Genomic DNA, 26666 nt, shown 5'->3' with positions numbered 1-26666 from the left:
AGTTGATTAACCTGCAGTAATTGCAAAGAAAAAAAGAGAGGAGACATCAGAGTAGATGGAATATATGGCTGCTGAATCAGTTGTGTTTTTTTGTACTTAAAGACATGAAGCAGGAAATGCATTTCTGATACTTTTGGATATTGGCAAGTAGACTTGTCTAATGGGTTCATCGTCTGCAACCACTTATCTCACACCAGAGTACACACAATACCACACACACAACCAGACACTATCATATAATATGATTGGTTTCAGGGCTACGTTACACCTACGGCATTTGCTGCAGTTTATACCAACAAAACAACATGTTCAATGTGGATGCAACACGAAGTTAGGGATGCACCGGACTTCAAAAAGGGTTTAAAAATGAATACCTTGTCTTCTTCCCGTGCAGGTACATCGGCTATGTGTGTAGCATGGTATCAGAGAAGCCCAGTCTCCCCCACTCTAAGCCCCTGGTCATCAAAGGCCTCACCATCAGTCCGGTCCCCTGCTTCAACAAGCAGCGCAGTGGCTGTCGACCCTTCTGCGACGTCCTCATCGGAGAGACAAAGATCTTCACCACTGCACAGGAATATGAGCGAATGAGGTTGGAGCTTCAAACTGTTGCTCGTAGTAATGTTTAAAATCACTCAGACAAGAGAAGGAAGAGAATTGCAGAATTACACATCTAGAGTTGCAAAAAATAATCCTATTTGAGCTTATAAGAATCCCAAAAATGTGAAGGCTTTAAAAAAGTGTTGAAACATAGTAAATAACGATATGATAGTCTACAACATTGTTTTTTCTCTTCATTTTTGGCCTCTCGTTTCTCAATGCTTAATTTCCCCTTTATTTCCTGCCCAATGTATTCCTTCCTCTGTATTTCCACCTCCTACACTTTGAATATTCAGAGAGCACAGGGTCCAAGAGGGGAAGGTCGTTTTCCCTCTGGGTGTGAGCGTCCAAGGGGACGTCGTTGTGTCAGTGTACCACATGAGGTCGACCATTGGAGGACGTCTACAGGCCAAGGTAAAGCTGTGCTCAACACATTATCCTAGACAGTAATTTGACTGCAAGCTTCTGTTCGAGGAACAGACTACAAACAGTGGCTGCATTCTAATATCCAAACCTCCAATGCTATTCAGTGTGCCACGATAAATCTGAGTGTTGAACATCTTAGTACTAATTTACGAGAACAGGGTGTTAAAAATGTCAATATAGAGAATCTTTGTTTGCAGAAGTTTATTTTAAACAGCCAGCAAACTGATGTGGGTGTAACAGATTTAAGTCCAATACAACATTTCTGAAGATAAAAAGTAATTATTATTAATTATTGAAAGCAAGTATTTAATTTCCTGAGATTTTTACTTTTTGGAGATATATGTCTATCTTCTACCGGCAGCAATTGGAAATACCTTTAATTCTATTTACATTAACAATCAACTATCCTTTTGTTTTTCTGTTGTCAGGTGTCCAACACCCAAATCTTCCAGATTCAGTTCCACACTGGTTTCATTGCTCCTGGTACCAACGTGTTAAACTTCAACAAGTAAGGAGATTTCTTTTATTTAATCACAGCACAAAACTAACTCTGCTGATCCTCCAAACTTGTTCAACAACATTAACAAATACAATCCTCGCTGTTTCCTTCTCAGACCAGAACTGGATGCCTGTGACACTCCTGAGAAGTATCCCCAGCTTTTCCATGTGATACTGGACATTGAGGTTGAGGGGACTGACAAACAAAAGGACCTGACGCCACCATGGGAGCAGTTCCCCGGCAAAGACCTGAGCCCCACTGTGCTCTTCTCCTGCCACCAGGAGCATCAGGATGCTCTGGCTATCGCTGGTACAGCTTTTCTTTTCACTGATTAAAGACATTAAACACTTTAATGGAAAAATGCCTTGTAAAACCTGGCAATGTCATTTTTTTAAACATCACATGAAGCTAACTATAAACTTGAAACACGTACAAGTACTAAGCTAATTGTTACTAGAAGTCTCCAACGATGACACCTGCCCTCACAAGGCTAGAAACAGTTAGTGGCATTGTTCAACACGCTCACCTGAATTAATGATGAATTTACCCAAAGACTTATTTAAACAAAAAGGGACATCCTAATCCCGTATCACTTCACGAAAAGTAGCTAAAACCACAGAGAAAGTTTTACCTTAAAGTAAAACGAGTCCTTATAGTGTCAAAGTAAAAGGAGACAGAATGCAGATTGGCCTCTGAAAATATCAATTGACTGTTTGTTGTCATTATTGATTATTTAACATATTGGCTTAGCTTTAATGTTGTAATTTAGATAAAGCTGATTGGACGGCTGATAAAAACAAATTGTAAGTAATGTGTAAGTAAGTAGTACAAAAGTAGTCCTACCTCAATTCTGATACACATACATTTGAGAAGTTGACTTTATTATTAAGGACTATAATTCAATTAATGGCCACTAAAGTTTGACGACACACTGGGCAGAAATGCATGTACATACATTTACATGCAAATACAAAAACAAGCTAATCAACAAGCTCTGATTTGTGCACTTGCAAGATGAGATGGAGGGATTTGACCTGGAAGGTAAGACAGTAACAGAATACCAGTTAGTAAAAGAGTTCAGTTTAGTTCATTCGGGTTTGGTTCAATTCAATCATACTTATTGACCTTTAGTTAGGGGTCATGTTATTGTAAAACTACTTGGCTGTTTCCAATTCCATCTTTATTGATTGAATTGAAATGAACCCAGTCCTCGTAAAGTGGTAATATGTCATTTTGGTAGAATATTTTCAATTTGTCCAAAGCATTAATACCCTTCATCTGGAGATTGAATTAGATAGACAGTGTTAGTATTCCTCTAATACTCATCCACTAATGTCCTACCCTGGCATATATATACAGTAGTAGTAGCAGTAGCGTTACTTTCTGAGTGACAGCGTCTTTTTTCAGTTATTTCAATGAAGAGAGAAAGCAGCCAAGAAGGGGAGCAGGGCTTGGCGTCTTTTTCCCCAAATGCTTCACCTTTTTTGTGCAGCCACTCCGAGTACTCAACTGTAAAATGTTGAAACTTTTCAGAAAGGCGCTGTTAACGTCACCTGCGCTCTTTTCCAAATGTATGAATTTCCTTGTACTTTTGAGACCTTGGGATCGTGTAATGCATCCACATCCTCTTTGGTCAAAAATGCACAGTAAAATGAATCCCAGCAATAATAACGTCAAAAAAGTGCAGCTTAAAGTGTTTCAAATTTAAAGTGTTCTACCACAGTGAAATAGTGCTCTAGATTAACAGTAGCCTTACTATAGTCCCATCCTTCTCTATAAAGCATACTGATTGAACTGTTGTGAATAAACACGTATCTTGTTGTTTGAGAAAAAACCTCTTCAAATTAGTTGAAAGTAGCCACCAGGCAAACTGCAGAGTATGCAGCATGATATATTTTAGAAACCCCTGCACAGACTGAGGAGAATGGCGGCTGCTTGTATAGCGTCCTTTATGTAGCCACTCATTTTCCCTACTTAACTCTTCTCCTTCATCTACACTGTGTCTGTCTCTAAGTTATTCATGAAATGTGTCCTCCGTCTTCTTCTTTCTCCTTATGTGTCATCCTCCTTCAGAGCCAAGCAGGCCCCACGGAGGTCCTGAAAGTCGAGGCCACGGCGAGGAGAGTGAGCCCTCGGATGACGAGATGCTCTCCCTCTCCAGCCAGCGAAGCAGCACCAGCACAGCCCCCCAAAGACCGGACCCCCCTGCTCCTGCTGCCCAAGCTCCCGCCGAGGAGGTGGATCTTCTTGGTCTCGATGGGGTGGACATTAATCGAACGTGTTCCTCATCTCAGCCCCCCTCTGCTGCAGCTGCAACCACCGATCTCCTCGGAGATTTGTTTGGGGCCCCGACACAGCCAACTAGTGGGCAGTCATCCGCTCAGTCCACACCACATAAAGTAGTCCCAAACACTGCCTCGCCATGTCCGTCTCCAGCACCGCCAGGTTAGATAAAAACTTTGAAAGTTGAGAGAAAATGTGATGTGACGGACAGCTTTAAAAAAAATCAACTCATATTGCTTGCTTTGCATTTGGCCTATATTTGAATCCCCCCCCCCCCCCAAAAAAAAATGCAGTTTATAAAGCATAAAAGTTGTTTTTTAAACCTGTAAACAATAGTGTGGTCAAGAGAATAACCTCAAGGTCCACAAGTGTATTGCTTTTACTGGATGAATTTTCAATAACAAGATTTGTTTCCCTCAGCGTTTGACCCCTTTGGGAAGGGTCCCATGCCTAAACCTCAGGACATGATGGGGTCATTTCTCGGACCAGGTAACGCGGGGCAGCCAGACCCCTTCCTGCATGCCGCTCGCTCTCCATCACCCACCCTGCAGCCTACAAGCTTTGGTAAGGCATGCTTCTGTCGCTCCTCTGCTGCACTACTCTTACAGCCTTTTTCAAAGAGTCCACATCTGGGTAAGGCAAATTAAAAAGTGTCTGCACCTCTGCTACCATGCCTAAACACATGAACGCGCATTGTAATTCATCTGAATGCATTGTGTTTTTACTATCCCATCCCTTTCTCCTAGCGTTGCTTCTCTCACTCTGACTTTGCAAGAGATAGGCTTTTTGTGTGGCTGCTGTATGTTCGCTAGTGAATGGATTTGCATTATGTATGTTGTGCTTGTGCAGTCAGTCTAACAAAGAAGGCATAGAGATTTTAGAGGCTTGATATTACCTTCAGCATGAATTATTCCTAACCCAAAGCAACATTTCAGCCAACAACTCATTCAGACTTTACATGTTTACAAAGCATTTCTAAATGAAGCAAGTCAACAACCAATTCATCATTACACTATTTTATTGAAGGGCTGATAACCATATCGGGGAGAAAGACATAATGATACATGTTCAATATATCCTCTGATATCTTTCTTAGATCTATATCTACTGAAATAGATGTATTAACATATTTATTGCGTTGATTCCTCAAATGCAGTTATCAAACACTTGTGGCATAGATAAAGATTATAACGAAGAACAACTGGTCAATCAACTGGAATGTAACTGTGCATGTTGGCGCATCATTGCTTGACACTCACATATAGCACCCTCTGCTGGTGACAGCCAGAAAGACACCTGTTAGCATAATACAATGAAACTTAAATGAAACGCTATTTGACTGGTGAATAAATGTTGTAATATATAGATATATTTGAGACAATAAGCTAACACTGCTTAAATCAGCTAATATTATTGGCTGGCCGATTAATTGGTCAGGCTCTTAAAGAAATACTTTCATCCATAAAGACATCGTTCAGCCCTAAATAATGCATTCCATGTAAGTCAAGCACTTTTATTTTTGCTGGCTGTGTGGGTCCATGTTGCTCAGTTCTCCCTCGCTGCCTGCTCAGTCTTTGACAAAGCTTTGTGTGCTTGATAGGCCGGAGTTCCCCTGTCCCACCCACAACACCGACCGTCAACATTCAGCAACAAAACGCCATGGGAGGATGGGACTGGAACAAACCGGCCACCACAAACACAGGTGAACACAAGAAGGGCGCAAGAAGAGAGCGTTTTTCTACATATGCAAATCTTCAAGTGCAAGCACAGTACACGTCAGTGTATTTTACAAACTATAGGAATGTTGTTAAAAAATGGACGGGTCTAGCTTAAGTGCCATCTTAGTGCTGAATATGTTATGCCCTTCTAAATTCCTAATAGTTTACGTAATCTAATACTTTTTCTGAAGAAAATACAAAAAAATCACAATAATCCAGTTAGCACATGTGCACATATAATATTAAACTAAAATAGCATTTTAAAATACTCACGTAGTTAATGACAAGGTTTTTGTTGATGAAAAGGAATATTAAATTAAATTTTCTTGTTGTTTCTGAGCCGGATCCAATATCATTTTAGAGTCCAGACTAGAGTTACATTTGGTCTAATGTATTGAAAAAGTTAAATGGCTTCTTTCTGAGCATCAAGTTTTCATAAATAAATAAGGTCACTCTCATCAGTTGATATCTGGTTAAATGTGAATGTTACATAAAAAAAAACTGAACTGCAAAGCAAGAAACACACATGTTCGTAACAGGGTTTTGATCCTTTATTTTGTTTCTTGATAGGTCCAGGAGGAGGCTTTGGTGTGGGCAGTCGTTCTGCGACTACTAGTCCCACTGGTTCAGTTCACAGCACCCCCACCCACCAAACAAAGCCAAACACCTTGGACCCATTTGCTGACATAGGCAACCTGGGGGGAAGCCTTGGAGGTCTGTCACTGAAAATGACTTAAAGTACAGAACATTATTACGCTGTTGCTTTCAAAAGCATCTGTTTAATGTCTTTTCCTCATCAGGTTCTGGCTTCTCCAGTAAACCCACCACCCCTACGGGAACTACACCATCCCACCCTCCCATGGGCTCCCCATCGCGGCCTCCCCCCTCTCCCCAGCATGCCCACACAGGAGTTGGTTTCCCCTCATGGCAGCCAGGTGCTGGGAGCTGTGGAGGATGGCAGCCCCAAGGACAGGGTCCAGCCCCACAGCCAAAGCCCAGCCCGAGCCACACCCCCATGCCTCACACATCGCCCCAGAACAGACCCAACTACAACGTCAGCTTCTCCGCAATGGGAGGGGGCTCGCCCAGTGCAGCTGGCAAAGCACAGGCCAGCATGGGTGAGGATGACATGTTTTTATTTAAAGCATGTAGTTATTAGGAGAGTTTGTTCAACTTTAGAAGCGATTACATCTTATATGACATGTCAAAGGCTTTAACTGATCAAGAGGAAGTGGTAGGTTGAAGAATAATATTAAGCCCTTGCATGAATGAATGCATTTTGTTAACTCTAAATACCTGTAACAGCCCACGTGGTGCATTCCCTGATTGCTTCAGCAAGTGGAGACGTAGTTCATGCATTCATGCATCGGGCTGTTTGCATCCCAAGTACAGTGATCAACATGGCTCTCTTCCCCCCCCCCACCACCACTTGTTAGTATTGGATCATGTGGTACAGATAAATTAAATAAAGTCTCTTGCTGATGCAAAGCGTCTTGGGGTGCAGCGCAGGTGTCTTTCCTTAGTCCACCTGATGCAGTTGCCATTATTACATCCAGACCTGATGTCAATGAAATTGCACATACTTGCCCCCACGTGTGAAAGGGTTTGTCTTAAAATGAGATGTGGTCTGGCACAAAGATGACAAGTCCTATCTCCTAACATAATGTGTATCATGTATTGTTTAATGAGTTACTCTGAGATCTCCATCACTATTTTGAGTTCAATGTGATACGCAATTCATTATGAAGAAAACATTGTATTTTCATACACATTTGCCTGCAGCCTGCGTGCTCACTAATTAAGATTAACACTCTTGTAGCTCTTCAATGGAAAGGGATTTTTTTATTCAGTTAGTTTGAAATGTGCAGAATGATTTGTGGATGAGTTTCATTTCAAAACAACCGTGTGTTTTCTCTTTTTGTGTTTGTATCTCTCTCTCTCTGCTAGGTACGAAACCCAAAGTCTCAAATGCCAACTTTGATGACCTTCTGTCGGGTCAGGGCTTTACAGGGGCCAAAGAGAAGAAAGGGCCCAGGACTATAGCAGAGATGAGGAAAGAGGAGATGGCCAAAGAAATGGACCCTGAGAAAATAAAGGCAAGGGGGTCTTTATTATGATGTGATATTAAACAACACGTTTATTACTGTGGTGGGAGGAGTTGTTTGTTGTTCTTATTTCTTCTGAGGGAAGTCCCATGACACTGTTTTAAGAGGGTATTAATTCAGTTCAGTGGGTCTTCTGTTTTTCCAGTGAAGCACAACAGAAGCAATTCAGCTATTCCCAAAAGTAGAATAGTGAACTGGAAAACAGTTAAAGCCTTGCTGTTTATTACAGAATCAATCAAGCGACTAATGTTGGTCTCCCATGACCAAACTTTGGTTCCTCTAATTACTCTTTTAAAAACTTTTCACTGCAGCCAAAATCATTGGACACTAAATTGTGCTAATTATTGTTCAAAATCGGATCATCACTGGATAATGGCTGACCTCCTCTCCGGTTTGTGACCCAGATTCTGGACTGGATTGAGGGGAAGGAGCGTAACATCCGAGCTCTTCTGTCAACTATGCATACTGTGCTGTGGGAGGGAGAGACCCGCTGGAAGCCTGTTGGCATGGCTGACCTGGTGACTCCAGAACAGGTGAAGAAGGTCTACCGCAAAGCAGTCCTGGTTGTCCACCCAGATAAGGTAAGATAGATGATGAATGATGATGAAACTGAATTTTCTACTTCGAAAGGAAATAAGTACAGAAGGGGGAGAAAAGGCTTCACTGTCCTTACAAAACCAGCTTCTTGCTTTGTTTTGACATGAGTAAATAATACTGTTTCATCAGCATATAATTACATTTGGAAAACATTTGGTAAATCATTTAAAAAAAAGACTAAATAGTATTGGTCCCTAAATGGAGCCTTGGGCAAGTATGGTAAAATGAATTTACAGCTTGTTTTTTATTTGGTAAATGGACTTGAGCTTGTATTGCGCTTTTCTAGTCTTCTGACTACTCAAAGCGCTTTTACACCACATGTTACACCTACCCATTCACACACTGATGGCAGTGGTTGCTATGTAAATTGACCTTTAGAGGTAACTAATCGTCACCATTCATACACCCCTGACATGTTGATCGCAGGAGCTGGGGATCGAACCCTCGACCTTCCAGTTGACAGACGACTTTACCAACTGAGCCACCTCAGCCTATTTGACAAATATGATTTCATCCAGTAGAAAGGAAATATGTGTGACAATGTGATTGTCTTGTGGATTTAACTCTCGTTGTGTTCTGTCTCCCCCCTCACAGGCCACAGGACAGCCCTATGAACAATATGCCAAGATGATTTTCATGGAACTGAATGATGCCTGGTCAGAATTTGAAAGCCAAGGACAAAAGCCACTCTACTAAATAAACAATGAGAGAAACTTAGCAAGAGGAGGATGTCCCTGCTGATTCTGGCAACAAAACCTAAAAACGTGTCTCCACGTATGGTCAACATACTCCAGCCACCCCTTACAACATCTGCCTTTATACCTGTGCTTACCCCTGTTCATCTCATGACCACAGGGACAGAACATACAGTGGACATGCGAAGATGGCAAAACATTAAAAAACTCAAATGTGACCTTCCTACCTGCTGTACTGTATGTATGTAGTGCATCATAGTCTTTCCTCGTTGATTGACCTTCGTCCTGAACAAACCCACCAATCAAAGCAGTGTCACCAGATGTCTGGAAAACCAGAAAAAACACTAATTTAGAAGATCAAAAGAGACAACGGACATCATGTGATAAGAAAAACACACATCAGGGAGTACCCTGAACAAACATTTCACTGACTGCTCAAAAGTCTCATTTAGAGCAACCGACTGTCTTTAGGGTACAAAAAAAGCATTTAACAGCAAATACGCCATTTACCCAGAAGGATTTATTTTGCTTTAAAGTTCATGTGAAAAATGGATTCCCGATTTATTTAGTCATCAAATCCAAAGTTCCCCCTGAGTTATTCCAAAAAATAGGCTACACAGTAACAATGTATCAGAAATGTAAGTGTTGTGTGTGTGAAAACGAAATCAGAATGCTATCTTTGCTTTTGACTGTAGTTATGATTGCAGACCGTCTACGTTAGACTTACAATTGAGTCTGATGTGTAAAGCTGAAAATGATACATTTAGGGGGCTCCACTTTAAAAAAAAAAAAAACCTGTCAGAACACTGCTTAAAGGTACACTCCTGACTGACTATTAAAGGTCACATATTATACTTTTTCAACAAGTTTAAACAGGAACAAAAAAAATCTAATCCTGTATTTTGGCATGCCTCTTAACCCCTGTATCTATCCTGGCTCAGAACAGGCTGTTTCTGTGTCTGCAGCTTTAAATGTAAGTGAGCTGTGTCAGACAACCCGCCGGCAGACTCAACACCTAGCTGTAGGATTGTAACCCACTTGGAGGAGGGGTTACTGCTCTATGTGATGTCATAAAGGTACAATCTCCAAACGGCCTGTTTGAGCACACGTTTTCTGAAAAGTGGGGCAGGCAAAGAGGAGGGGATGGACTTTTTGTAGACAGGCTAGGGACACATATAAGTGTTATAAAACTATAGTGAGGAATATTTTGCATAATATGTGGCCTTTAATATATAGGATGAACAAAAAGGCATTGTACTGTAGGAAAGTGATTTATCATTGATGTGACTGAACCTTGTGTGTTTGCATGTGTGCAGGGACTGAGAGCTTGTTAACTGTACTTTGGGGTTGAGCACATGTATAGTTCCTCACATGAAGCACCTCGAGGCCTCATGCCTACTCACTCATACACAACATGTATCTGTTTGTGAGGGAGCTCTGTGAAAGCACAAACTTTCCCCGCTGCCGCTTTGAAGGAAAGTTACTGTTATTTATTTTAAATTCATCTTTGTGTATCTGACGTGCTGCTTTGTTTTTTATTTTATTTTTAAAAGTGCACATGAAGTCAACTGATGTACCATACAGTATGGACATGTTTGGATATGTAGACCACCATGTTCAACTCTAGGAGAAACACTGAAATCATTCTTAAGACTGCATCACAAGTGTTGGCTAAAATCAACACAACCTCTTGTAGAAAGCAATGTCCATATCCAAACTACAAAAGCAGCACGAGTGAGGTTATGTGCTGCTCTTCTGTAGGCCTCAGAAACTTTATTACAAGTGTTGTACGCTGATTCTGCAGAGATAGCTTATTGCTCATAAGAAAATACTGTATTATTTTCTCAACTGTATATTATTGCTTCAAATCTTGAACTCTTATTTGACTTAAATCCGTCCTACGGCATTACAGTGGTTTTATCAACACACTGATTTTCAGCGACTGTAACTTTTAAAAAACTTGACTTAACTTGTTTACATTTGTTGGACATATCTGTACACCACTGACGATTTTGTTTATAACTATCATGCAGCTATTTGTATTGAAGAGTAATAAAAGCTGTGTTTTCCCCAAAGGCACCAGGGACTATTACGTTTCAATAAACTTCTTTACAAAAGGACTCAAAGGTTCCTCCGGCCCAAATATGGTCTTGAGGCTTGTGAAGAGTTCCTGTGAAAGTCTGCGATTCCTTTGATGAGAACACAGCTAATAACACTGTCATATCAACATTAAGGTACCAGGATCAAACTTCAGTCCTTAATGGGTCAATTGTCTTCATGCAGTTTTGCTAACATGCTTGACTGATTAGATTGTTTGTATGACCAACACTGACTCCTGATGTTGTCTCCTTGTCTCTGTGAAGAGTATTTGTAGCCGTGGGATGAAGACCATGGACCGATGAGAAAAGTGCAAAAACAAAAAGGGTGTATTGACATTTCAGTGAGGAGAAACTGGATCAAATCTACATTTCTTGGAGAGTTTTTAAGGTTTTCACTGGACACTTGTATTATCTGACAACATCAGCTTCCAGCTCTGTGTTGCCGATAGTGATATATTCCCAATCACATTTTATTCTGTTTGTCATGAATTAAAAAAAAAAGTGTGTTCCTCTGTTTTAAAAGTGTGCAAATATGTTCCTTTACACACTGCTTATTTATTACTCACTCACTTACTTAATACTCCCTGGAATTTCGACAGCGTCCTGTCCTCTGCTCCCTGTCTGTTTCTAAAAGTCATTTGACATAAATTCTTTAATTCTATGATGAACGAAAAGACTAAAGAAACTTCAGTATTTGCACTTTGAATTTGAATTGACCACTGTGTCTCTCTCTCTCTTCTTTGGTTTAAATATGACTGCACATGTGCTGCTTTTTAAGTGTCAGTTCTTTCCTATACAATAGATCAGTAAAATAAAGCAGTTTGTATTGGATTCAAACATGTGGTATCAAAGTTTCAAATATGAAAACCTTAAAACCCCCCCATTTTTTTGTAGAAATGCAGGAGTGCCATGTGATCATTTAACCATTGTCTTTAACCTTTTATTCATAACGTTTTATCCTTTTGTTGGACTTCAATGTTGTTCAGGATTTTCTGTTCATCTGCACTGAGGATGTTGTTCCGACTGCTGGGAAAAAGACTGGATCAAGAGGAATGTTACGTCCTTTTTCTTTAAAAAAAATGGCTCTGGCTTAAAAAACACTGGCTCAAAAGTTGAACTCTGATCTAAAGTCGTCTGCTTTCTCTGGTGACTTAATTGACACAAAAGTGTGTCTGATGTGTGCTTGATCTCGATTTACAAAGTGGACCTATGTGTGAAATAACCTTCCTGAGCTCCCTCGCTGATTGACTCTATCTGCGCCTATCTTACGGCTATGTAAAAGACTCTAACCTCTTTAGTGTAGTCAATGGATGTGTGTTATCTGCAGTTCTGGTATGTAAGGAAGTGATCTAAATTTGGATACAGACTACTAGTATGTCATGTGTTTGCCTGTCTGCTGTTCAAGTATTACTATGATGTGTAAAGATTCTGTTCACGTGCTCCTTTTAGTTCTGTTAACCATTACAGGATGTACATAATGATCAAGTGCAGTGCACAACAATAAATAGGAACTGAAAACTGAGCAGCAGTAATCAGGTTTCATGTGTGTGTCTGTGTTTCTGTTCTTGTCCACAAGAGGGCAGCGAAATATAAAAAATAATTTGCTGAGTTACAGTCAAAAGAACTACCTCCTAGATTGTTTGTACTGTACTCGAGCACTTTTTGACCGAATCTATAATGCTTACGTACAGAATCAAATACTCTTATCACCAAATATAGTTGAGACTTGGTGGTGGTACAATATAATTTTTTTTTTTTTTTAAATTGAATTAATGAAAATACAGATTTTGTGTGGTAATGGCTCTCTGGTAATGTAGGGATAAAAAGTGATTCCCAAAGACAAAGTGTAATCAGTGCGCAGCCAGCTTGCAGTACCTTCATCTTCCACCAGGGGGATGCAACCCACTCCTTAGGAATCACTGCTTTACAATTACAATGTAAAGTAAGAAAATATTGCTATCAGATGAATGTGATGGATTATACATTCATATTTATAACAAGTAGCACTAGATGAAGACTTTCTGTAAAACGACACCACAAATATCATTCTTAAATAAAAGAAGTGCATTTTCCAGATGTTGTATTTCTACAATATTGTATTTCAAACACAGGGCAGAGTAAAGGAGATCTGATACTTAACGGTGGTTCAGTGGTTCCAGTTCAACACTGGCACATATAAACAATAACAACACACATTACAACATCTCTGTTCCCTACATCTTTAACTCTCCTCATATGTGTACAGTTTAAAGGGTTCATAAGTTTTCCTTTGTGGCCCAGATCCGGGAAAATCAGCACTGTTGTTAGTGTTTGACTACCCAGAAGGAAAGTTCAAGTAATTGAAAATAACTCCAATCAGTGAATCATTGTGAAATACAGTTTGTGCTGCACTCTCCCTGCTGACACACTTCCTGAGAGAGATTCAGCACTGATGGATTCAGATCATTATGCTGATGTTTTATTTTACATATTCTGCATCATTAGTTACAAGTTACATCTGATTTCACAGACACACGCAACCTCTGCAAGCCACTGATGCTGTATATTTTTTATGTGTTTTACTCACTGTTGTTGGGGTACACTGTGGCTGTTTGTCAACTGACAACAGAAATCACTTTCGATGGTTCATTAAATCCTCCTGGAACTGGTACTTTGGTCTCAAAAAGACCGGCTGAGATTTGAAGCTATGACTTTAAGTACTTGATGAAAAAGACACAGTAAAGAATCTAAGTTTACCTGGAAGGAGACCTGCACACACACAAATGACAGCTGGTGTTAAAAAAAAGAGCAGGTTGTTTTCAAGCTTCAGGACTGCTGCTGAAAAGAAGCTGTGGATTTCTGAAAGGAAATAGAAAATGCCTCTGACTCTGACCCTTGTGTGCTTCGCTGGTCAGCAGATTTAAAAAAAAAAAAAAAACCTCCTGCTGTGACTGATTGTGTGGAACTGTGTTTCTATGAAGCTGGACATGTCTGGAAACAGCGCATGTACTGTTCTAATCATTCTCATACATATGTTTTTTATTAAAGCAAACATAAGAGCTGATGTACAAACAAGCAATTTATGTTCTGTGGTTTTCTTCATACCAGTTGACTTATTAGGAAATCCACGTCTCCAGAGATGCTCGTCTGGAGACTTATTTGGAAAATGAAAAACTTGTTCTCTCACGGCCTCAGTACAGAGTGTGGTCCAAGAAATAGCTACAGTGTACTTACGTTTGTAAATGGTTAGTTTACAGGACTTATTCTACAGCTTCGTATGATGTAAAAACACTATGTTTGAAGGTACTACAATTTACATCATTAAACTCGAAGGACAACAAAGTAGATGATGTTCCCCATATTGATGTGTCAGCAGTTCAAACCTCACAAGTGGTTATCTATCTGAACTACCCATGACGATCATAAAATCCAAGTCTATGTCAAGAGAAGACGCGGTTTACATTTATGCTAGCAGCTTTGAATGGACTTAAGCTTGTATAGCACTTTAACACTGCAGGCTCCACTCGAGACATTCACATCCATTCACACACTGATGGCAGAGGTTCTTATGCTCAGTGACCATCAGAAGCAATTCATCACAATCATACAGCAATGAAGCTATGGGAGCAACTTGGGGTTATCCATTTTTCCCAGTGACAAACAGGACATGTCACTGCAGGAGCTAGGGGATCAAACCCCTTTTAGTTAAAAGAGGACCAACTCAAGAGCCAACTGAGCCACAGCCACCTGATTTGGCTCAGTTGGGGATTCCTGGACGTTTTTGGATTCATTGTTTAACTCTGGAGCTCGTTGGACTGTACCAAGTGACAGTTGTTCAGTTAATGCCAACATCAGCATACACATGTTATGTTCATAGTGACCATTCCAGCCTGCTTATATGTATTACATTTTATTTTGACACAACAGCCCCAAAAAATACAGCCATATGTTTGTTGCTAAGCAGTTTCTTTTGGGGAGGAGATAATTTGGAGTTGGTAGCAGAGGAAGTCAGATGGGTCTAAACACAAGACCTTTCACACAAGTCACAGGTGTTTGTGTCCTTTACTTATCGACCAAAACTTTAACTTTGAGTAATTTGAACATACTGTACATACAAAACTTAGGTACCAAGAGTATTTCTAGGAAACTTAGTTTAACAGACAAACACACTGATAACTACCTTAGGACCTTTTGGTGCATTTGGATAACTAAGCAGTTTTGTGGCTCTCAAGCCAAAATAGGACGGTTTTCAAACGTTAACCACTTTTCCGTGTTTTTCTGATCCATGTTTCTAAGTAGGCTACTTTATATAGTTAATTGATTTTAACTAATTTTCAATTTGGGGTATGTGTGTGGAACATTTGCAACCAAATAGCAGACAGTAAACTGATTTCTATCTGTTCTGTAGGGATTTTCTGACAGATTCTTGGACAAATAGAATTGGAAAAATACAATCTTTGACCTGATGAAAGGAGCAAAAAGTTTTGTATGTATCAACCAAGCCAACAGGGATGTTTGTCTGCTTGATGTTATGTCTACCGTAGATCAAATATCCTGCCAATCTTTCCCAAGGCTGTTGAAATATTTTAACAAAAAAAAAACAAATTAATCTTCCAGTATGGTGGTCATGGAAACATTAAAGAATCCCCAGAGTAACAGAACGTAACCATCTGCCCCAAATTTAGGTCAAAACCTTCTCGTATCAGCCCCTGGTGAGGTCTCATTTTTAGAGTTTTAAACCCCTGATGCAGATTTTCAGATATTTAAACTTTTATTAAATTGGTTTATTTGTATCTTTGACTTAATGATTACCCTGAACATGATCACCAAAGTCATTAAGATGCAACCTTTGGGTACCATAGATAGATTTTTTTTTTAAATGTAGAGTCAGGACCAGAGTGCTGAATTACAGATTGGCAGACCAACACTTATATCCCCATTACATGTCATTATAAAGGCTCGAAAAACATCCTGTTATTGTTGGGGGGAAAATGAAAGAAAATCATAATGGAAAGAACAGCAATTTTAGTTTTTGCTGCCAAACTTTCTTATTATTATCAGAATATCAGTATATGGTCAAGTTGAGTCCATGACATCTTTCAAAGCTCTCTCTGGCCTCCACATGCTGCCGCATCCCCCCATAACGTAACATTCATTTGTCCATTACCTGCGCTCCATGCTATAGAAATAATCACTCAAATCAGCAGCATTGTTCAGGATTAAAAATGCAGCCATTTAATGTCAATTCAGATCCTCTAAAGCCTGTCTCAAGGTCCTCTGTTTGTAGGTTTTCAATATTATGAATGGTTCAATGAGGAAGGAATCAAGTTTAAAGGGAAATTGTAAAAATCATAGAAGTTTTTTATGTTCCTAGAAAACTGCAGAAGATGAACAGTTTCATTATGATTTTATGCTTTACACCTTGTGCTGAATCACCCACTCACAGTATTTCAACACAATTAAAGAGACTTCATGTGCTCTAACGTTGACTGCAGCTTAAAATGACTCTACATGCAGTGACATGAAAAAACAGGATCCTTTATCTACCTGTACTTTGTGACGCAATAAGAGTTATTAAAGCCACATTTCTATGCGTGGGTTCCTTTCTACAAAGAGGAATTCATAACCTGCATGCCAAGACACACAAACTGTTGCCTGGGTGTGGAGATTTCACACAGGTCATTGATTCATGTTCAAAGCTTTCATAGAAATGCCCTGCTCTATTTCTCCCTAACCAGAGGGCAGGAAATAACACACAAGCTGATTTATCAACCCCCCCAAACTTAAGGATGGAAATATATGTAAGTATGTGATGATGTTGGATGGACTTATTGCATTGATTAGATCTTTAAGTCAAACTAACATGCCCTATATGGCCTTGAGCAAGGCATCGAACCCCCACCTGCTCAAGAGTGCTTGCTGTGGGTCGTCGCCTCACTCTGACATCTTCCCATCAGCACATGTCCTGTAGGACTCTGGTTTTTCACGTGTGTCTCAAGAACAGAGTGTAAATGTTGATTTCCCCTCGCGGGAGCAAATCTAATTCTTAATTATTTGGGTTTATGTAGCAAGATCTGGTTTGATGTTGAACATAATTAGTTTTCATATATATGATCATGCCCTCAAACACTCCTAAAGCCATATTACAACCTGCAACTATCCTTTATGACTATTGGAAACAAGTGTCCTTCATATCTTTAAAGCTCATTTATGTTTTATTCTAAATGTTTAACTGGGCTGGTTGTGGCTCAGAGGTACAGTGGAGTGGCTCTTCAATTGTAATATCGGCAGTTCAATAACTAGGTTCTCCCCTCTAGATGTCAAAGTGTCCTTGAGCAAGACACTGAACTCTAAAACCCTGCATAAAATGCCTGTAGTCTAAGAACGTGTGTTATTCTTTCTTTCCTCACCATCATGCTCAAGCAAAAACGTTGTGTGTCAAGTGAACAATCAGATTATTTAGTTTCTGATTAGAGAAATGAGTCTGATATAAATTAGACAGCACATGCTGCCATAAAGAATTAATCCAACAAAAAAAAAGACCTCTAGATTAGAAAGCTTTTTCTATGATCACCTTTAATAGGGTAAATAAGGTGGTAGATAGTGCTAAGTTTTGGAATCTGTAAAGAATTGCTGTTGTAACTTGTTACATCATTTACAGGCCTCTTTGAGGTGCCTTGGCCGTACACCCAAACATATCAGTGTTTAAACCTTTATAGTGTTTTCTGTGCAGGTGCCAAGCATTGTGAACTTTCTCTCTTTCCTGTGGTCTGCAGAGTTTTGGGATCTTACTGGTAGTTTAAAAATAGCAGCTTTTCCCTTTGGCTCTGCCACTTTACAAGCAAAGGCTAAATCTAACTGCAGCTGTGATGGAAACCGACCATGACTGTGTTAGAATAGATTTCAGGTATTTAAAAGATGTTTTTAAAATAGAATAGCTGTTGTTGGGTCCTCACTTATTTTATCTCTGTGTGGTGGATACATTTTTGTTAAAATAGAAAGACAAAGAGTATGGTGTGAATCTGCTCTTTGGGTAAAGGGTCACCAAAACAATATGCTTAAAGACACTAACATGCCATGTTAGAGAAGATATAAGATGAGGGTGCCTCTAGTGCAACTACCAGCTGTGGGTTTATAATATAAACAAAAGACATGGACTGGAGATTATTATGTTGATGAAATATTCCGTAGCCAGCTCTTGATGAGCAGGAGACAGAAAGCTCCAAACAGGGAACATAGGGCAGCCATCATGCCCGTCCAGTTAAAAGTTTGCTTTATTGTTCAAATCTCTTTCTCAGTAAATGAAAAAATGAAAAACGTTTTGTCTTTTCAAAAACAAACTTAAACAGATATTCTGTGATCAAATCTTTATTCCTATATTAATTGGTTGTTAGTCTGATGTAGTCGATAATAATCGAATGGGTCCTTCCTTGATACAGGCTTCACACCTCCACAAATGTCCCTGAAAAATTGGGTCCATATTTTTCCATAATCTTAATGATGAATGCATGAACACACATGCAACACCACAAACATATCGTCCTTGGCAAAGGGAGCAAAGCAGAGTTGTATCCCTCTAAGTTTTTTTGGCTTGCTCTGGTCACTGTGGTCGGGGAAGGCGCTGCGGTGAATGTGTGGCATTGCTCTGGCGAGAGTGTGTCAGAGAAATGATGGGATCAAATATCACTCTGCACAAAGTCAAACACACAGAAAACCCCTGTGTACCTCTAATAGCCGGGAATATGTGATGCGACTGATGACAGAAAGGAGGCTTTTCACTTAGCTCTCAAAATTTCCCTAAGCCTCTGTGGATTCCCTTCCTGTACACAGCTGCAAAATACACACATATAGTCTTTGTATATGCACATTAAAAATAGAGATGGCCTTCATCCAGTAAAGTCTAATCCCCCAACTACATTTACAGTGTACACACACACACACACACACACACACACACACACACACACACACACACACACACACACACACACACACACACACACTTGTGGATACTCAGGAAAGTAAACACATGCATGCACACCCTGTCCTTTGTGCAGTGTCCTGTATGATCGGTGTGTATTCTGACACCGTGGAGCAGAAATAGCCTCTAATGCCCAGAGACTCACTGCCACACATAAAGTTCTCAGTCTGTGGGGTTTCAACAAGTCACTCAAAAGTCTGCGACTACAAACGCTCAGGGCAACAAGTGGAAGGAAAACTTTATTTATCATGCTCAACTTTTGGATATCTGCTGGTATCAGGCAGCTGGTGAGTAATTCTTTCTCAATACTATTATAAAATTAAAAGAGACATGGAACTAAACCTGTAACATAAAGATATTAGATATTACCTTATTGATCCCCAAGGGGGAAATTCAGGGCATAAATGGCAGCCTACACAATGATTCACATCTTACTCAACAATTAAAACACTGTTGCTTTGCTTTTGTTTTAACACTGAGTCACTGGAGTTGCTATTTGCGTAGAGAAATAGTCGATCTTTTGTTCTTCTTAACTGTCGGTTTCTTGTTTCTTCTCTGACAATGAAACTAAAGTTTCCATACCTCACTTTTTCCTATTGTCTTTGAATGTGTTTATTTTTCTCTGTGTTTAAATGCATTTGCTGCTTTCTGTCTGAAAGTAATTTATCTAGCTCCATAATTTTCATATTTGAAAAAAAGGAACCACAGCCGTAGGATGAAACTCTTTTATCTTTTTCTGCAGTCAAAAATCAAACCTGATCGCAGCAAAAGATAAAAAGGTTCATGCTTTGGCTGTGAACTCAGGGTGAATCTTTTTCTCTTGCTAAAAGAAACCTCAAAAAACTTCAAAAGCTTTAAAAAATGTAAAACTAAAAGTTTTTGTGTTCTGTGTGTAGAGTATACAGCTTGTACTGTATCAGGATATGTTAACATGTTAAGTAGTCTATGACATTATCTATGACAGTAAGTGAACGCTGAATTATGTGAATATCTTGTTAGTTCGACTTATCTACCCTCCCTGGTTTCTTCTGACTCTCTTGCTCTTTATACTCATCACCAATCTTCATTCTGTTCTCCAGACACATTTACAACATCCACCAGCATCTGTGAGGAGGATGTTTAGCCTAGCCTAGCTTAGCATCATGAGTGGAAGCATTGATGGTTGATTAGTGGTGAAACAGATCACAGATCAGACAACCCCCCAAGGGTTCGGGATGCAAATGATCCGGGCATATATACAGAAAATAGCATTAGGGTGTAAAATAAATGTACTGCAGCAAACTGCAGCATTTAAGAAGCGCATGTAAGTGTCATGAATTTCCTGTACCAATAGGAAGAGAAGACAACTTTTCCTTTTCAACACGAGTTGGTTGCAGGCTTTCATGCAGAAACATGTCGTACAGCATTAATATTTCAGTAAGTATGAATGCTTTGTTTTGAACCAAGGTTTGACTTTTATTGGTTTCATTTCACGAAGTCAATGTTTCTCATTTTACTGTCAGCTGTAGATTGTAAATGTTGACTCAACCAAACAAACTTCATAGAGAAGCACTGTGTTTGGCCCAAAATTGGAGGTATGTATACCCCCTAAATGCTTTTTGTTGTTGTTGTTGTTGTTGTTGTTGTTGTTGCACCAATACAGGAATTAAACCACATGTAGACCACTTTTGTTCAAACACATAATTAGGTTCTAGTACATTTCACATTTTTGCTTAAATATCCTGTAAGGAACTTTGGTGTTCATTTTGGTGCCCCCTTTGGACAAGGCAGTACAGTTTATCTCTTCACTGATCTTATCCTGAGCATGTGCAAGTTGTACTGTCTGGCAAAAAATAATATCAATGAATCAGTCACTGTGAATATTTGCTGTGGTAATGGTAAACAAAGGCTTTTTCTGCCACTTGCTGTCACTCACATCGTCTGTCACATGCACTTTTTTGCTTTTGTTGGTCATTAGAAGTATCATTATTTATTTTAGTCTGTTTTATTATCACTTAAAAACACCTCACAGAAGAATTAAGGTGGGGTTTTTTTCCACAACCTTCAAACAGCCCTCATGTCCAAGCTTTATTATGGGATTGGGTGCTTTGGTTACAGACACATTGAAAACAAGCCTGGGGCAAAAGCTGGTCAGACTGGCTTCGATAGACAATCCAGGGCTAGATTTTGTGAGGTGAAGAATCAGGTCTCTCAGTCTGTGCATGAGCTAACAGCCTTACTCTGTTTGCAGGGTGCATTTCCTTGCCCACTTGACCATGTGGTTTATTGAAGGAGTGCAAAGGGTGAGACTTGACAGAGATCTGCATGGTGAAAAAGCTTCTGTAAGGTGCTGTTTACTCAGATGATCCTTTAAGGCTGCACAGGAGCTAAACATGTCACTGTCTTTAAATGCTGTGCTAATTCACTTAATCTTCATGTACACATCGTAGGCAGGACTGCAGATGCTGTTAAGGACACACTAAGGGTTTTCCTGAGTATTTTTTCTTGGAATTAATGGTGTTTAGCCACTTAGGAGGGCAGGTGATATTTAGCCTTTGGAAACCTACTGTCACGTGTAGCTGAAAAACAGGGAGGTGGACCCAATTGCAGAACCTAAAAAAGAATGATTTATTTTCTTAAACATAAAGGCAAACTTAAATTTACTTATAGTAAATAACAAATTCAGAATGTCCAAAAAGAGCCACGAGGAAACACAAGGCACAGGATAATTGGCCGTAATCAGACACGGGTGTCTCGTCTGTAAACTCTACTCCATGGCTGAATAAGAGTATCAGACAACATATAAGGACATTCATAGAAACACTTATGGAAAAAAAAAGTCTAAACTCGAAGTACACCACCTCCACATGAAACAGTTATTACTAAATTTAAGATAAGCACATGCAAGAGCTGCCTACTTCTCTGGGTTGATCAGTAGCAATAAACACAATCCGAGAGTCCTCTTCAAAACGTTTAACCAGTTGACAAATCCCCCCTCTGTTACTCTTCCTCCTTCTTCTCACCCTGAACAATTTCTTACTTTCTTTAAAGACAAGATCGATTGCCTGAGGTCAAAATTTACCCCGTCCGTCTTTCCCCCCACCCCATTTTGCTGCCCTGCTCAACTGTCTGAATTTGAGCCAGTTTCTTTCTAGACCCTTTCTAGCACAGTATAGCACGTTTGCGTCCGTCTTCCAGTCCTTGTGACGCAATCCCTTCAACATTCCCGAAATCTGTATTTCCCGTAGTAGGCCTCACTCTGTTATTTATCATCAATCTCTCACTTATTTCTGGCTCTGTACCATACTAATTTAAAATAGCTTGCATTTACCCACTCCTAAAAAAACCCTCCTCTCGACCCTGCTCTTGTTGTTCAAACATTTTTTAAAAATCCAGAACAATGCTCTCCCAGTCAGATCTTGAAATATTAATTCACTCTTTCTTCTTCTCCCATTTAGACTATTGTAACACCCTCTACACATGGCTCAGCCAATCAACAGTAAACCATCAACAGCTAGTAGTAGCTTACTTACTTACTCATTTTAGAAGGTCAAACCTGTGATACAGGCTCACGACACAGAGTGAAATATTTCAAGCAGTAATTTCTTGAAATTTTGATGATTATGGCGCACGGATAATGAAAACCCAAAATTCAGTGTCTCACAAAATTAGATCAATTAAAAAAAAAGATAAGTATGTTTATTTCTATGCACTCAATACTTGGTTGGGCCTCCTTTTGTATGAATCACTGCATCAATACGACGTGCAACAAAAGCTCCAGCCTCAGTCCACCCCTTGTGAAGCTCCCCCAAATTCTTAAATGCATTTTGCTTGACAATCCTCGCAAGGCTGCGGCCATCCCTATTGCTGGTGCACCTTTTCTAAATGTTGTTGTAAAAAAAATATACAACAACATTAAGAACATAATGATGGTCAGGGCAGACATGAACTCATTAAAAGAAAAATACAGTATGCAGGCGGAAATTAAGTGAAAAAGAAGCTTTTATTTCTCTGTTTAAAGGACTAAATCAAAGACTAAAATAAACTTATCAGATACATAGGTCCTACTGTCCATACTCCATAACTGCTTATTGCTATTCAAGGTTGCCGAGTTGCACTTTACCGTAGACAACAGATTTCATTTAATGCCACAGCAACCTTGGTTAAAGGTTTGATGATGTTACCTAACTGCAACATTAATGATTGTGGCCTCTGTGGACCACAAAGTGAGTCAAAGTAAGTATGTGAGTGAGTCTATGTCTCTGTGCTAATGTCCACATCAACTCCCTCAACATATTGTTGACTGTTTGTGTTATTTGGGGGGGTGATGATAATAATGCTTTTTTCCGAGTACAGCAGTGCAAAAGTTTCCCTTAATATGACTGATTTACATTTTGGATAATACTTACATTACTGACTTCCAGTGACATTACCTTCTCCATTTTGGTTGTTTTGTTTTGTCTTCCTCTCCAATTTTTCAATTTCCTGTCATTATCACTGTCCTGTGTGTTGTTGTCCTCTTTATTTTTCCTCTGCATTAAAGCACTCTCACTACTCCTGGTATTTTTTTGCACACAAATTTACTCTTCCTTTCCATCAAGTTTGTGTTTAGCTTCTGGTGAGGATCTGATGAAGAAGAAAGACACCCACATATGACGTACTTGTTAGAGTTGTTACCTTGCAGTCCCCTTTCTTGAAACACTAACTTTTAGTACATTTCGTATTTTATTCAGTAATCTTATGAAGAATCAGCCTTATTTGGAAAGAAAACAATCATAAGTTTTATTCTTGTTTTTTTTTAACAACTTCTGACAAACTGAGAGGAACACATATACCTCTTTGTGATCTACACAACATGCCACACCATCCGCTTCAATATAGACACATTTTAATGCATATACTGTAACCTCTGGGTTAGAGAGAAAAACATTAGATTACGCTTTGATTTTTTCAATACCATGCTACTTTGTCCCTTCCAGTGCACTGCATATAATCCTCTGCAGCATCTCCCTTCAGTCACAGTAATTAAAACCAAGGACTCTTCTGCACCCCTTAATGGCTCACTTAAACAAAAGCTTCCTCACAGCTCAGTTGACACTGAAAAAGTAATAATGCATCATGTGACGTCAAACGTGAGCATTCCCTGAATCCCCTATCTACCAGAAGTTCCTTAGTTTAATTTAAAATCACAGCCAACAACAAGTACAAAAAGGTGAAAAAACAAAAACACAAAGGGCCAACAAAAACATTTGATTGCAAACATGGAATTTTAGACGTGCAGTTTAAATGTTGATGTTTGACAGCCCTTATATACAGTATATACATCTACAGGACACGCACAAGCTGTACTGCCTTGTTCACAGATGTCAAAAAAAGTTCCTCTGAGTAGCTTTGAATGATTCAGACTGTTATAAACGACTCTTATCAACTTTTATGCGCCATGAATGCTTTTTAAATAAAAAAAGGCTAAACTATGGCCCCAGCCAGGTGCAGATTTTCATTTTAAAAACAGTACGAAGACAAACTGAAATGGTACTCCGCTGTGAGGTTTCAGGACCTCGGTGCGTCAATGTAAAAAGATTAAGAGGATTTAGAGAGCTCAGGGTGCAAAACTGACGCTCTACAGAGAGCAAGAAAACAAGTATGACTCAAAGCTCAGATCCTTGTAGATGTTATTGCCTGTTGTTTAAGTGATGCAGACTGAGTTAGTTGGTACTTTGAAAACATCGACTCATGCACATATATGAGTAGGTGGTCCCTTGTAGGTGGATAATGAAGAAATATGAGACTGCCAGGCGATGGATGAGAAAACCAAACTTCGGTCTTTTTAATAACCCTCTCCATCATCAACTTAATGTGTTCAAGTAATTTCAGAAAATGGTCCAAATAATGTAGCCCACCTAAAAAAAGCATTTGGTGGTGATTTCGGTGACCAGACCTCGGATCGCACCCACGTTATCGTGTTCCAGTTATGAGTTGGCAACAAGTCTGAAAAGCAACATGGACTCAGAGAAGCCTTCTTTATTTATTTTATGTCCACAGATAGAACTTTCCAAACGCTATCAGTGAGATTGATTTAAGTACACCAAAAAAAGGCCTAATGGAAAGAAACACTGTCATGACAGCTTGAACTGTTGATGCACTTAGGAGCCATGTTAGATTTTAGCTCGGGCTACCGAAAGTTCTCACTTTCCATGTTGGAATTCCAACTTCATGGTGGCGTTCCCTGATAACGTATGAGACTAGCAACATGGGAGTTCGAACTTCCGAGATCAAATTGAACGCACCATAAGTGAGGACTGTAATGTCACATTTAGATCACTATACTTGTTAAAGTAATCTTAAAAAAAAACAGACTTGTCTAATTTTGCTATATTTCATAAAGTAGAAGCCCCGGAGAGAGATGTTGCTGAGCGCGTAACACTGGTCAAACGTTCAATGGGGAAACCTGTCAGAGCTTTTTATGAACCCTCAATTTTAAGCTTAGCTGTAATAAAATGTTCTTGATAAATATGGTTGCTATGGCTTTTTGCGTTGCCTTTTGAGTACACCTCCATTCTCGTCGAGGGCTTCACCTGCACATGAAATTCATAATTTGGCCTTTAAAAAAAAAAAAAAAAACACATACACACATTACTTCACTAAATCCGGGAAACAGTGAAGATAATGATTACTGGAATGGGCTTGTATTTCTCCCCATTTGGATGGAAGATGGTTAATTTAAAGCAGCGGAAATGAACAGTTTGGAAAATGTTCTGTTTCTTCACAATCACAAAACTAAGATGAACACAAGCTCCATCTGACACCAGATGACGGTGTACTCTTCTCGAGCCCCCTAGCTGTTGTGCAGGCTGGGAGGAGATGGCTAGTTAGGTTCTAGATAATAAAATCTGATGACGCACAGATCTGGCATTGGGACAGCTCAGCATTTTCTCTCTTAGGCGTTTTCTCTTATTCTTTCCATATTTGGTTTTTGTTCCCTGGGAAGGTGGAAAGACTATATTACTTCTCTTGAAAGAAAAGAAAGGGAGCGGATGAACTATCTTGGATTGCAATAAAAGAGAGATCAGTCGTGTGTGTGTGTGTGTATGTTAAAACAAGGTGGAGATTGTGTCCCAGGGAGAGTCTTCTAACGGTTTTATGAATGACTCTTTCACGTTTTTTTGTCGTGAAATCAGGGCAGAAAAAAAGCTGAGTTCTGCCACTTCATCACATCATTGTGCACACACTGTGGCAGTGAATGTGCTGGCGTGTTTGTGTGAAAGAGAAGCACAGAGAAAAAGGGAGGACCACAGCATGAATAAGAAATGCTCATCTCACGCCTCAGGCTCTCTGCTTTGGTCTCTTGATGCCGAGCGATACCCCACAAACATTGATCTTTAATCCCTGCTGGTGTCACGACCAGATGATGTCGACTCACATCTGGAACTAATGTGTGTGCTTCATGTGTTCTGCTCCCACAAACCCCAAATAACCACGCTGCTTTTGTGTTCAGGCTTGTTTTTGTGCCAGCAGATGCGTATTGTGACTAAGGAGACCCATTAAATTGATTAGTTGTGGCAGATCTCATTAACCCTAATGTGACATAAGAGTTGCTGGCAATTTTGGCGCTGTATACGCACACACTCAAAATGCTCATACTGGGTGGGTTTAATGTGTAATAAGTCAAGAGAGAGAGGAGGGTCCAAAGAAGGGAAAGAAAATGGGA

General features: G+C 39.6%; 2 protein-coding genes across 5 annotated transcripts in view; both read left to right on the top strand.

Moving 5' to 3' along the window:
• dnajc6 (DnaJ (Hsp40) homolog, subfamily C, member 6) overlaps positions 1-12541 on the top strand; it is a 38914-nt gene extending 26373 nt beyond the window's left edge. For 2 of the 3 annotated variants that reach the window (XM_079350664.1, XM_079350662.1), the window contains 12 exons: positions 395-589; positions 894-1011; positions 1452-1531; positions 1638-1831; positions 3596-3967; positions 4226-4369; positions 5406-5507; positions 6094-6237; positions 6324-6641; positions 7471-7619; positions 8033-8209; positions 8820-12541. In XM_079350664.1, the coding sequence (XP_079206790.1) occupies positions 395-589; positions 894-1011; positions 1452-1531; positions 1638-1831; positions 3596-3967; positions 4226-4369; positions 5406-5507; positions 6094-6237; positions 6324-6641; positions 7471-7619; positions 8033-8209; positions 8820-8921 (2095 nt within the window). In that variant the 3' untranslated portion in view covers positions 8922-12541. The remainder of the gene's footprint in view (positions 1-394; positions 590-893; positions 1012-1451; positions 1532-1637; positions 1832-3595; positions 3968-4225; positions 4370-5405; positions 5508-6093; positions 6238-6323; positions 6642-7470; positions 7620-8032; positions 8210-8819) is intronic. The other variant, XM_079350663.1, reaches the window with a different exon arrangement.
• A 6619-nt stretch (positions 12542-19160) lies between these two features.
• lepr (leptin receptor) overlaps positions 19161-26666 on the top strand; it is a 38851-nt gene continuing 31345 nt past the window's right edge. For both annotated transcript variants that reach the window (XM_079350016.1, XM_079350017.1), the window contains exon 1: positions 19161-19266. The gene's annotated coding sequence lies outside the window, so the exon portion shown is untranslated. The remainder of the gene's footprint in view (positions 19267-26666) is intronic.

The sequence above is a fragment of the Symphodus melops genome (genome assembly GCF_947650265.1).
Source record: "Symphodus melops genome assembly, chromosome: 8".
In the NCBI taxonomy this organism is placed as follows: Eukaryota; Metazoa; Chordata; class Actinopteri; order Labriformes; family Labridae; genus Symphodus; species Symphodus melops.
The sequence above is the reverse complement of the archived record's forward strand: the minus strand, read 5'-3'. Positions and strand labels throughout refer to the sequence as shown.